This window comes from Pleurodeles waltl, chromosome 1_1, assembly GCF_031143425.1.
Source record: "Pleurodeles waltl isolate 20211129_DDA chromosome 1_1, aPleWal1.hap1.20221129, whole genome shotgun sequence".
NCBI classification, from domain to species: domain Eukaryota; kingdom Metazoa; phylum Chordata; class Amphibia; order Caudata; family Salamandridae; genus Pleurodeles; species Pleurodeles waltl.
Window position 1 is genome coordinate 836929251 of NC_090436.1, and position 12873 is coordinate 836942123.

The 12873-nt window shown below is 42.7% G+C and overlaps 1 protein-coding gene across 1 annotated transcript in view; it reads left to right on the forward strand.

The window, feature by feature from the left end:
• The window catches only part of LOC138301836 (transmembrane channel-like protein 2-A), a 536847-nt gene that overhangs the window by 175730 nt on the left and 348244 nt on the right, over window positions 1-12873 (forward strand). The window contains exon 8 of the mRNA XM_069242355.1: window positions 1874-1980. Coding sequence (XP_069098456.1) covers window positions 1874-1980 — 107 coding nt within the window. The remainder of the gene's footprint in view (window positions 1-1873; window positions 1981-12873) is intronic.

The window sequence follows — 12873 nt, forward strand, 5'->3', positions numbered from 1 at the left end:
TTCTATCAAATAAAGATCATGTTTGGCAACTTCCTCAAATGTTAGGTCGTAAGAATTCTGTATATGCTGGGTATATTTCCAACTTCTTTGTTACCTATTACCTATCAATTAGCATGCCTTTCAGAAGTGCCATAATTTCTTCTGTAAATCTTAAAGTCAGTTCAGATTTTACTAATGGGTATTTAATACCTTTGTTTTATGTTTGTAGTGTTAATTCACTGGTTAGTTGGGCTTTCTTCCCTTGTTATATAATGTACATGGTACTTTTAACATTTTGCTGTGTAGAGCTCTTACCATCAGAATACCGTCCTAGGCAGCATTTACCTCTCTTCATACAATTTCACTCACCTTGGTTGCTAAAGTATCGGAAATATTCTTATAACATTAATGGATAACTTAATCTGTCACACAAACTAAGGTCCTGATGTATATGTTAATTGGAAGAGAGCTCCCCCTCTCTGCCAACATAGTGGTCCGCCCGACAGTTTATATGAGGGGGGACCTGAAGTTTGGCCTTGGCAGAGATTTCTCCATCTCTACTATAGCCAAACCCCTCCAACAGCCCTGCGGAGTAAGGGCCATCGAAGGCTGACCTGTCATTCTGCCCACCTTATTCAGATGGGCGGAACAACAAGGTTTTCACTAGTCGCCCCCGCCAGAAATATAGGCAGGGAAAACTGGTAAGTGCTTGTCTTGACATGGGAGAGGACTCTCATGGCGAGTGAAGCATCACAACTTTTATTTAAAAAAAAATAAAAACAGAAAACTGTTTGGTACAAGGTTCCATCCCGCTGATGGAGCCTTGTACCAAACAAAAAAGATCATTGACATGCACAGCTGTAACAGCAGTTCATGCCAATGCTTTCTAAATGACCCCCATCTTGTAGGTCATTTATAAATTTGGTGCATGGTCTCTCCACCAGGACGACGGAGTAATTTACTCTGTTGCTCTGGCCGAACAATGGGACATCCACCCACAATTAAATAAACTAGAATAGAATGCACATTTATAAAGCACAATTAAACTCCCAAGGGAGCATCCTGGCACTAAGCGGAGGTCTACATGAGAATAAGGAGCTTAGGGGCAGATGTAGCAAAGGGTTTTACCCATTCTGTGTCTATGGGAAAATGTGTTCGTACATATGGCCCTTTATCACCACGATGGAAAGGGGCCTAAGTTAATGCATCAGCATGTTTCTGACTCATATGTCTCAACGACAAAAGAAGACAGTTCCAGGCTTGCGATCCTAGGACTGCAAAAGATTTACCATCTCTTGTTGTAAGTCTAAACCAAGGGGGCTTGAGAACGTTGCGAATGAGGCCTCAAGAGACATTTGTGCATGTAACTTGAAATGTATGTGCTGGTTACACCTTATAACTACAAATCCTAATTTCTATCCTTTGGCTGTCAAATGTAGAACTACGTGTTTAAGAGAGTCTGATGCGCCCATTGACACGACAGCACTTCACTCACATCAAGGCTGTTCAGTTTGACAATGAGCATAGGCGGCATTCCCCTCCTATTAGTCCTCCATCGATGACCACTGTCAGAAAACATAAAGGGATTCAGAAATCTAAAGGACCCATGGGTGCATTGACATACTATGGTTTATTCATCGTTTCTAAATTGTCTTGACTCATGTTTGAACCAATATATGGCGTTTCTTCTTTATATATCATGAATATTTATACTGTGTGCCTAATTTGGATTAAAACGAAATGCTCCTAATTGGAAAGCTATGTATTCAGCAGTTGCTTATGAATGGCTAATTGTGATGTTTTTAATAAAGTGCTTGGAGATGAGCTCTATTCAACAAAGTGATGTGTTATGGCTTTCAATCACACTGATGTTTACCATTGTCTTATGTTTAAGGTCACTTTGGGTCCTCAGTAGCATCATATTTTATATTCCTTCGATGGTTATATGGCGTAAATATGGTCCTTTTTGGTTTAATGTTTGGTCTGGTCGTCATTCCAGAGGTAAGATGTTTGGTATAATAATAAATCATATGTAAAAATATTCCTTTACAATAATTTTACACTCATGCATGAACATTTACCTCTAATGATGGTTGTGTAGCAAGCTTAGGATGCCAATGGGCTAATGCTCAGAAACTAAATGTTCTTTTAAAATAAGTAAGTAATGCCGTTTCCTCTGTTTGGCTGCTCTGCAGAATGAGGGATTACTCAAGCATAGTACTTAGTAGTGTGAAGGAGAGAGCGAATGAGTGATAAAGAAATAGTGAAATGCAAAGAAGAAAGGTTTACAATACTTCCGTTTGGATTCAGAGGTACTGGCTACAGAACATAAAGCAAGACCTTGCCACCACCTACTTGCAGCTAACCCAAGCATTACATTCTCCAATATACCAAGGCACAAATCTTTAGGAAAGGAACCCCGTAGTCAAGCATTGTGAAAAATCTGGGAAAATAGACTTGTGGTTACCTGATGTTAGCAACAAAAACACAGTTAACTAATCACTACTGAAACAAGCATTTGCAATGCACTAGGGTCTCACATTTCTCCAAGTTAAAGCTATTAGCAGTTGTAAACTCCCAACTGGATTTTCCTTTCCACACTGAAAGAAAAAAACAGCGCAATAGCACTGCTACAGTTCACTCGTAATGAAACCTATTGACAAAAGTGCAATTATCTATGTAACCGGCAAATGTGCAATTAACTATGTAACAGGGTCGATGTTATGTAAAGCACTCGACTTCTGCCAAGCGAGATTGAGCTGCGAACAAAAGATAAAAAGTAGTCCACAAACCTGAAGGTAAACAGCAAGCCTTGCATGTTTTCAGTACTTGGTCGCTGCGCTCGAGGAGGGCTAACCACCGGAAAAGTCATGACGTATGCGTGCCTTCCACTAATGAAAGCAAGCAGATTTTAACAGGCAAGCCCACGAACCAATGACAGACACTGACGTGACGTGGACGGGGCTCCGAGCCCTTTTCTAACTCGTAAAGCGTCTCGCAAGCAAATGCGAATGCGACGCAGGCTCGACCCTAAAAACGCACTTCAAAATTACACCCACTGGATTAATCTGTAAATATTCATCTATGAAATGAATGTGACTGTCAGGCTGTCGGTGTCTGAAATCACTGAGCTATGCAGAAGTGAAAAAGTAAAGAAGGACGCATGGCTCGGCGTCCGCGGAAAAGGAAAGCAGACTTTTACAATATAGTGGGCAGCTATCTAGGAGTCGCAATTGAGTGTAGGGACTCCAGTAACTCACTGTTAGGACTACTGGACTTATTAAGCATCATGGATAACATAACATCATACATTTAATCTACATATTATCAAAAGGAATAAACCTCAAAATTATTCATAACTCAGGAAGAATATTAGGGACAATCATACCCACTAATAACTGAAATGTGATACAATGAGCAATCTTTAGAAGAAAACATGGGAAAAAGTTGCAAATACACGGGAAAGGGTACAATATAACAACTATAGGTTATAAACATAATTCATAAAAAAAACATAATAAAACAATGCATGGATAAAAACGCCATACAGCAAGTATTTGGTGACAGGACAGCAAATATAAAGCTCATCAAATCAGTGAGTGGATTTATCAAGTGAATTCAGGCCCAGAGTGGTAGCTGAACACGTAATTGCAGCCCTGCCAAGTACACACATTAGGGGTTAGCTTAACCCCTTTTAGTGCTGGTGTCCCCATCACCACAGTAAAATGCATTAGTCACGCATCTGATCGTGCCGGGATCCAGTCCTGCTAAGTATCACACATATTGCATTAAACTAACACTTTTTAAGTCACTGTACTGCATTACTGCAAGTAAAAGGGTTGTCACACAAATCAGCTACCAAAAAAAAGCTTAGCGTATTACCTCTGTTAATTGTATAATCCACTGTTTTTCGCAAAGGTACAGTGATGCAAAGCAGTTGGCGTGCAGCAGCCAACGGATGTTCAGTTAAGCTCCAATGCGGACAACCGAGGAACACTGACTGGGCTGTGTAAAATTGCATTACGCTACCTCCCCCAGCACTAACTGGTCAGCATTAGTAGTATGCATGTGCATGTGGCCATAGGGCCTTGTCCACCACAACACAGGTTCCTGCTGCAAGACGGCAAGGGCAGCGTTAGTGCCTACAAACAAAGTTCAGCAGTCGCCTCATTTGTGAAGTGACAGTGACTAAAAGGCTTGGTCGGCACAGGCAGGATCAGACTTTTTAATTTTAAATTCGTGCCACAGCCAGCCCAAGTCACTAGGAATTTCTACTGCCGGAACTAAATGGAAGGACAAGGAGTGTCACTGTGACCTCCACACGTGCTACCTCAACCTGCTTATAGGTGGGAGTCACTTGGGGATGTGTTGAGTGTCTAAAGGTGCAGGGCACGGATCTGAAGATGGCCCCACGCCATACCCCCTTCACCATGACTTCAGTTTACAACTCAGCTGCAGATTAGATGAGACACAGTACTCTGCAGAGGAGCATCAGAATCAGATAGGTCACTGTGCCAGTCTGCCCTCTTCAGACTTGCAGCTGTCTACAGCACATCAAGACACTCTCCCAGTCTAAGCAGCTGTCTTCAGTGAGTGTGACTCCACAGACTGCAGCTACAGTGACCATGCTGACTAGCAGGTGTTAATTTTCCAATGTCAGTGACTCCGTTAGTAAGCCCAAGAGAATGTCAAGTTTGATGTTCCTACTGGGGAGATATTGGAGTTTTGTCCAGTGCAAATTTCGACTCCCCTTTAGTACAGAGGGTTAATGTCCCTGCTGCAAACAACGTCGGTTATGTATATTGCAGAACCTAATGTTGCTAAAAGGGGTTAGTTTCTTAGAAATGCATTCTGATTAGGAACGCCAACCTCAACCAGAATGGTATGTTTTAAATCCTGAGTTTGGGCTTCTGAAGACCAAACACGTAAAACCTACTGCCCAGTAGTATGGCTGACATGATTCCTACACCTTGCAATCCTCACTTTTATGTCACATTCCCTAAACTGATTTACACACACATGAATCATTGTCTCTCTGAAATGTGTCTGTGATGTAAACTGCTTTTACACCCTGTACTGGTGTGAGTAACACTATAAAACAAATGAAATATTTGTAGGGACTAAAGAGAGCTGAGCAGTACTGTTGGACAGTGGTTGTGAGGACCAGAGAACGAGGTCATGGGGTACCAAAATATATTGTTGCACCGGCGGGCATCAGTTGGTCCTGACAGAGTCAATAGGTTATTGTTGTCACTGTGCTGCTTGTGATTGATAGTTTTGTCCAGTTGGGAAAGTGTTATTGCCGGTTTTGACTGTATGAATGTATGAACTTTAATACCACATTGCTTATTTTAGAATGCAAGTGACAATGGGTGACAGTATGTTTTCCATTTAACTGCATGTGTGTTTGCATATGTGCACAAAACGTTAAGTACTGGCTATGAAAAACTTGCTTATTGTGTAATATCATTGATACACAATTGTCTTACTAGACAATCAACTTACAATGGCACTAGGTTATTTCCCTTCCATTTCAGGTGTTTTGCAGCAGTTTCACGATCTTCTAAAAGTTTATTGTTTCTCATACGGGTGTAATTTCTGCTATTTATCTGTTTCCATGGACTTCATTGCTTGATATTGCTCACCAGAAAGTGTCCCTGTAAGTGCCACACATTTTGTTGTTGAATGTTATTGATAAGTGCACTGAAACCATAGAAATGTCACACATATGCAGACTGAAAACTTGGCAGCTGTGTAGAATAGTGACTGGGCTAAGTCTTTTTTAAATATTGGTGCTTTGCCACAGTTCTAAGATCTTCTTAAGAGTTTCTTGTTGCTCAAATTGGTGTAATTTCTGATATTTATGTTTCTCTCTACATTACTTTATTTTATTCGTGAGAAAGTGTCACTCATTGTTGATGTAATGTCACTCATAGGTACACTGAAATTATGAAAATGTCACATATAGCAAACTGAAACCTTGGCGGCTAAGGGGATCATGCCACGAGCCACGCTCTGCCGAAGTGAGCCAAGCACACTGGGAATGAAGGCTCTGTACTGCCCAGTGGAGAACATTCTCTAAAAAAAACACGTGTGTGCCTCAGTCTTGTTTATTCACACATCATGGATCAATCTCTCTCTGCTTGGTGTGCACACACGCAATCAAGCTTCTTTTATCAGTGCCATGGGGGCCTTCATAAAAACATTAACAATTTGGACCCTGCAGTGAGTCTGTATACATGAGGTGTTGTCTTTTCCGGCAAGGGAAACTGCCCCACTGTGACCCCTCAGCCTCTCATTGCCCTCCAGAGCAGCTCAAGCGGTAGGTGGCTGACTTGGTTTCCCAGCACTGAAGTAACTGGCATGGATTCCACGTCTGGAGCCCCACTCACGCTCTGTGCCTTAGCAGCCTCCACGGGTACAGAAAGATCAAATGTATCACCTGCCTGAACGTTTGCAGCCCCCTTCAACTATCAACCAAATACCTTCTAAGAGTCCATCTAGTGAGCTGTGGTCCCAGCACTGGTCCCAGCCGGCAGCTATAGACATTACACTAGACAGCAGCTAGGAGCGTTACAGAGGTTGCACTTAATGTCTGCAGTAATTTAGGATAATGCCGGTACATGAAGTATGCGATTCGTTGCAGGTGCTCATTTAATATGCGTAGTTGACTGTATTTCTTCTGATTTCCTTAATGGTACTCAGGATTGACGGCAGACCACATAGAACACACGTTCAAAAACGTGTGCGTAGGCGAACATACGAATTAACCTACTATTATGATAGTGGGATCAGCGGCAGCTGCAAACATCACATTACGTGGTAGTCGAGGCTGTAATACACCTGCTCCCTGTCGCCCCAGCCTCTGCAGTCCTACCTCATCACCATTAATGGGATTTCCGATCATTATCTCGAGGCCTCGAGATCGCAGATCTCCAGTAGTGCAGTCGTAAACTTTCTGAGAGTTTGCAGTTGGACAAATTGGATTATGAGATGCTTTTTTGTGTACTAGCTCCATTTATAAATGTCTCAAACATATGCCTCTCTTTCCAGTCCATAGCCCATCAACAAAATATGCTAACAAACCAACAATCTTCCCCTTTTCCACAATAAAAACATTTGCTTTACATTAGCTCGCCAATCATAAAAAAAACAAAGTAAGCAGCAGTTGTCTGCTTCCTAATCACTTTTTGTTGCCCTTTCTGCCCAGCACTGGCTAGAACAATTTTTGTAAAATGAGTCACATCTCACCCTGCTAAAGCCCAAAGTACACTGAGACTGCAGGCATATGACAAGTTCAGCAGTCTTGCTTTGTATCTAAAACCTATATAGAAACAAATTCCTGAATTAAATGTGATGTTGCCTAAAAATTATCACTACTGGCTGAAATTGTCACAACTGAACAATGATGGCAGATGCTTTATTTGACCGAAGAGTGACGCTTGCCACAGTTTAAATTATCCCTTGCCATGATGTAGGTACAAAGCAAAAGCCAACTCCTTGCAAGGCGAAAAGTAGGTTGCATATCTCCCAACAGGAACTTAAATTTCACACATTGCAGATATTGTAAGGCAACATTGGTTAAATTGTGAATTGTATCTCATTACTTGGACATAATTGTTTTGTAATACATGTAATAAACGTTTCACTCAGAGTGTCCCACATAAAGCAGTGAATGTCACACAAATGAACACTGGAAACATGGTATTGTCACACGTAACCATTCTGAAATCTTGGCAGCTATTTAGACTCACAACAGTTCAATAGTGTCTGAATGTTTTTTCCCCTGGCTGGTAGTTTCACCTTATCAATCTCTTGTCATGTGAATGAATTTTGAGAGTAGGATATGCTCATGAAATTTGTTACTAATGCTGCATTCTCAACTAGTATATAATAGGTTTGCAGGGGAAACGGATTGCGTAAATTACATTTATAGAATTACAGTTTGTAAATTCTGGCCCTGATTTATACTTTTTGGTGCAAAACTGCACTCACGTAGTTTTGCACCAAAAAGTTTAGCACAGGCTTGCACCATTTCTGTGCACCAGCCGGGCACCATATTTATGGAATGGTGCAATCCAGTGCAAAGGGTAGGCTAGCATCAATAAAAATGACATTAGTTGGGTGGAGCTGGCAGTATGGAAGAAGGGGATTTTGCACCAAAAAATGACATTAGGCAGGTTAGAGTAAAAAAAATGACTGTAACCAGATTAGCATCATTTTATGGTGCTAAACCTGCCATGCCACATGACTCCTGCCTTGGAAAAGGCAGGAGTCATGCCCACCACCCCAATGGCCAGCACAGGGGGCAAGGGTCCCCTGGGCATGGCCATTGCACCCTGTGCCATGTATGGGGGCCCATTTCAGGGGCCCCTATGGCACTTAAAATAAATAAAATTAAATACCTACCTGTACTTAACTGGAATGGGGTCCCCCATCCTCCGCAGTCCCTCTGGTGTGGGTGGGGGTGTCCCTGGGTCCTGGGGAGGGCACCTGCAGGCTTATTCCATGGTGTTCCACCATGGAAATAGGCCCACAGGTCCCCTATGCCTGCTCTGACCAGGCATTAAAAAATGGGGCAAAGCAAGCTTTGCACCATTTTGTGACCTCCTCCTCCCTCCCATGCACCATTTTTGCACAGTAGTATAAATATGGTGTTAAGGCCATAGAGTAATGTTTTGCACTGGAACGCCTACCTTGCATCTCATTAAGGCAAGGTGGGTTTCCACATCCAAAAAATGACTTTAACTCCATAAATTTGGCGCTAGACGGGTCTAGTGCCAAAGTATAAATATGGAGTTCGTTTTGCACCGAATTAGAGTAAAAAAAATGAAGCTAATTCGGTACAAACAGAATATAAATATGCCCCTCTGTTAGTGTGTAAAGGACTTATGGGCAGATTTATACTTTTTGGTGCAAACTGCACTAACGCAGTTTTGCATCAAAAAGTTTTGCACAGGCTTGCACCATTCCTGAGTGCCAGCTGAGCACCATATTTATGGAATGGTGCAAGCTGGTGAAAAGGGTGGGCTAGCGCAAAAAAAATGACGTTAGCCGGGTGGGGGTGGCGGTATGGGAGAAAGGTGTTTTGCACCCAAAAAATGACGTTAGGCAGGTTAGAGTACAAAAAAATGACTACAGCCAGCTTAGCGTCATTTTCTGATGCATAACCATCCATACCACATGACTCCTGTCTTAGAAAAGACAGGAGTCATGCCCACCACCCCAGTGGTCAGCACAGGGGACTAGGGTCCCCTGGGCATGGCCATTGCATCCAGTGGCATGTAGGGGTGCCCATTTCAGGGCCCTCAATGGCACTTTAAAAGATAAAATAAAATACTCACCTGTAATTACCTCTACTTACCTGGGATGGGGTCCCCCATCCTCCGTTGTCCCTCTGGTGTGGGTGGGGGTGTCCCTGGGGCCTGGGGAGGGCACCTATGACCTTATTCCATGGTGTTCCACCATGGAAATAGGCCAACAGGTCCCCTAACACCTGCCCTGACCCAGGTGTTAAATAATGGTGCAAAGCAAGCTTTGCACCATTTTTTGATCCCTCCTCCCCCCATGCGTGATGTTAGCATGGGGGATAAATATGGTGCTAAGGCCATAAAGTCATTTTTTGCACGGGAACACCTACCTTTCATCTCATTGACGCAAGGTAGGTTTCCATGTCCAAAAAATTACCTTAACTCCATCACTTTGGCACTAGACGGGTCTAGTGCCAAAGTATAAATATGGAGTTATTTTTTCACCAAATTTGCGTAAAAACAATGATGCAAATTCGGTGCAAAACAAGTATAAATATGACCCTTAGAATCCCTAATTTGTGCACATACAGAACAATTTATACATTTGAAATGCCCCATGGATGGAGGCAGACCCAAGAATGAGGAAGTAGTGGCCTATGTGTAGGTCGAAGACATGACCTTGAATAGATGGTCATGCAAATTATTACCACAACAGAATGAGAACAAAGTGCCTTAGTTGATCAAACCCCTAGTAATGAGTATATTCCAACGTTTTGTGAAATCCTATTAGAAATTGTACTGAAAGTTGTTACACAGGTGATATTGTTGGCCTTTTTATGCAGTTTGGGGGTAAAGAGAGCTTTCCCTTGCAATATCAAGCTCTTGTAAGAGCTCTGGAAACCAAATATTTTGGATACCCTTTTTCTGTGAGTTTGGCGGATAGTACTGCATCCTCTCAAAAGTAATCCGCTCTCTATTTGCAGTTACTGCAAAAGCGCAGGAACTGGCCATATGGGAAGCTATCTCTCAACCCACAAGAAAGGTAATGTCTATAGGATAAAAGAGAGTTGTGGTCTGTAGGTTTCCTGTAAAAATCAGTCCCAAGTTTCCTTTTTAGACTTTGATCGTTAAGATCTAAAAATAGTAATGAGTAATCACTTTAGGTATAGGTAAAATGTAGATGTGTCTGGACGTTGTTGAGCTACTCCATAAATCGGGGAAGTTCAAGAACACATCCTCCCCATATAATGAAAACATTCTCTATGTAGCGGTTAGATGATATATTCATGATATGGAGAGGAAGTCCCCTGAGAGCTCTGGTAGACTTACTGTAACATGAAAAAAAAGGTTGCGACAGCCTTGACAGGTGACAGGACTCAGGGACTTAGGGCCTCATTTCAACTTTAGTGGTCCCAATATGAGACTGCCAAACCTGCAGGCAGAACGACACTGCCATGGTGGCGGTTTCCCCCTCTGCCCTATTAGAATGCTCCGGGCCATCTGACTAGCGGGAACATTGAAATAGAGCGTTCCCACTGGTCAGACTGCAGGAACAGTGCTACAAGACAGCACTCGGCTCCCTCAAAGGAGCCGAGTGCTATCTTATAACAGGGAGGGGGCCGACCTGTCTGCAAAGCATACTCTGAGCATTCTAATGGTGCTGGGCAGGGAGGCCTCTGCACTGCCCATGCCATAAGCATCCAGCACACCCTCATCATGGGCCTTTCCATGTCTGTGATACTGCCATGGAAAGGCTAACGGTGAGGGAAGTTGTAATGAGTTAGGCGGCACTGAGTTAAACGCCGCCATGGCTGAGTACAACTCTGACTGCCGTCATTCTGTCACAAACCATGTTGTAATTGGGTGGACAGATTGTCCAGAGTGTGGCGGTCTGACCATCAACAAGAGTGTGGCGGTCCTCAGACAGCCACACTTGTAATGAGGCCCTTAGTGCCCTGTCCTGAGTTTAATAAACAATAAGAGGGGAATACCCTGCTACCTATCCCTTCTGGGAAACCTGGAATGGGCCATGGCCCGGGATCATCATTGCCAAATATTCGAGGACGAGGCCTGAGTGGGCCCTCATTCCTGAGACACTATGGGGCCTCAGGAAACCCATGATTGCTAATTCAAAGGGAGGGGCATGCAGCCCAATTCAAAGGGCTGATTTTCAATTCAAAGGGAGGGGCATGCAGCCCATCTCTTCATACCTCTAGTGGGTCATGGGGCCCTCATCCCTTGTGGCCAAACATTTTTAAAGGTGAGGAGAGCATGCAGCCCCCCTCCCCAAGCCACCATTGGACACCGGGGTCCTCATTCCACTGGGCCATTTGCTCCAAAAAAAGGGGAGGCTGCACAACCCTCCTTCTTGAGCTACTGTTGGGCCCCATTCTCCAGTGCCACATTTCTATAAAATAAAAGGGTAGGGAGGTCATTTGTTCCTGTGCCCCTTGCCAGTATCCACTCTGGGGTCCCATCCCTCAAAGCACAATACTACACAGAGTCCTAGAGAGCCTACCCCCAGGATACTGTAATTCCTGCCCAGGGGAGTGTGGGCATACCCTGCCAGCACTCTCTCAGGCAGGAAACACAATTTAATCCCACCCGATGAGAGCAGTAAAAAAAAGTGCTGGTCCCCCCAGGGCAAGAGTAAATGAAAGAAAGTGGGCTGGCTGCTCCCAGCAACTAGTATGGCGCTGGATGGGGAGCCAGCTGGGCCCACAAGGGCTTTGGACCTCCCATGCGCAGCCCCAAATGACACCTACATTGTTGGTGCTGCATATATATATATATATATATATATATATACATATATATATATATATATATGTATGTATATATATATATATATATATGCACACACATATATATATCTATATATATATATATATATATATATATATATATATATATATAGATATATATATATGTTTGTGTGTGTGTGTCTGAGTCTTTCTTTTAACATCATTCAGCCGACAAAATGCAATAATAAAAATTATGTTGAAAGAAAGACTCACAGGCATGTTTTTTTATGAAACATTTTCATAACACCCACTATTATTAAACTTTGTATTGTGTGAATTACTGAAATATACATTACACTAATAATACTGGTCATTTTTGGAAAAATATGATATATCTGGTTTATATGTAATGATGTTCCTCCTTGAGAAAGCCAGTAGACTCATATTTTATATTTTGGTGTTGTGACTGTTTAAAAATGTCTGTAAGTCTGTCTGAGTGCAGCCAGTACCTACCAGACCACCTCAACACTGTGCAAGCCAGAAGGCAGTTTGTAGTGTGAGGTTGGCTGCTTGCAAGGGAATGGATGAAGAGCTTGGCCCCAGGCCACGCACTGCTGCCAACCCCATGCCCTGTACAGCTAAAAGCCATGCATGGTGAGGGGTTGCATGCAGAGCCCTGCTGACAACTTCATGCTGCACACAGCCAAAGGACATATGTGATGGGGCTGGCTTTATGTATGGCAATAAAATTTTACTTTATATTAAAAATATCTAGAAATTCACTGTAAAAAAAAACAAAGTTTAAGTGATGTTATAGTTAGAAATTGTAATTATTTCTTAGGTTTTATATGAAAATAAACCTTAGAAATTCACTGAAAACACAAAGGTTAAAGTAACTG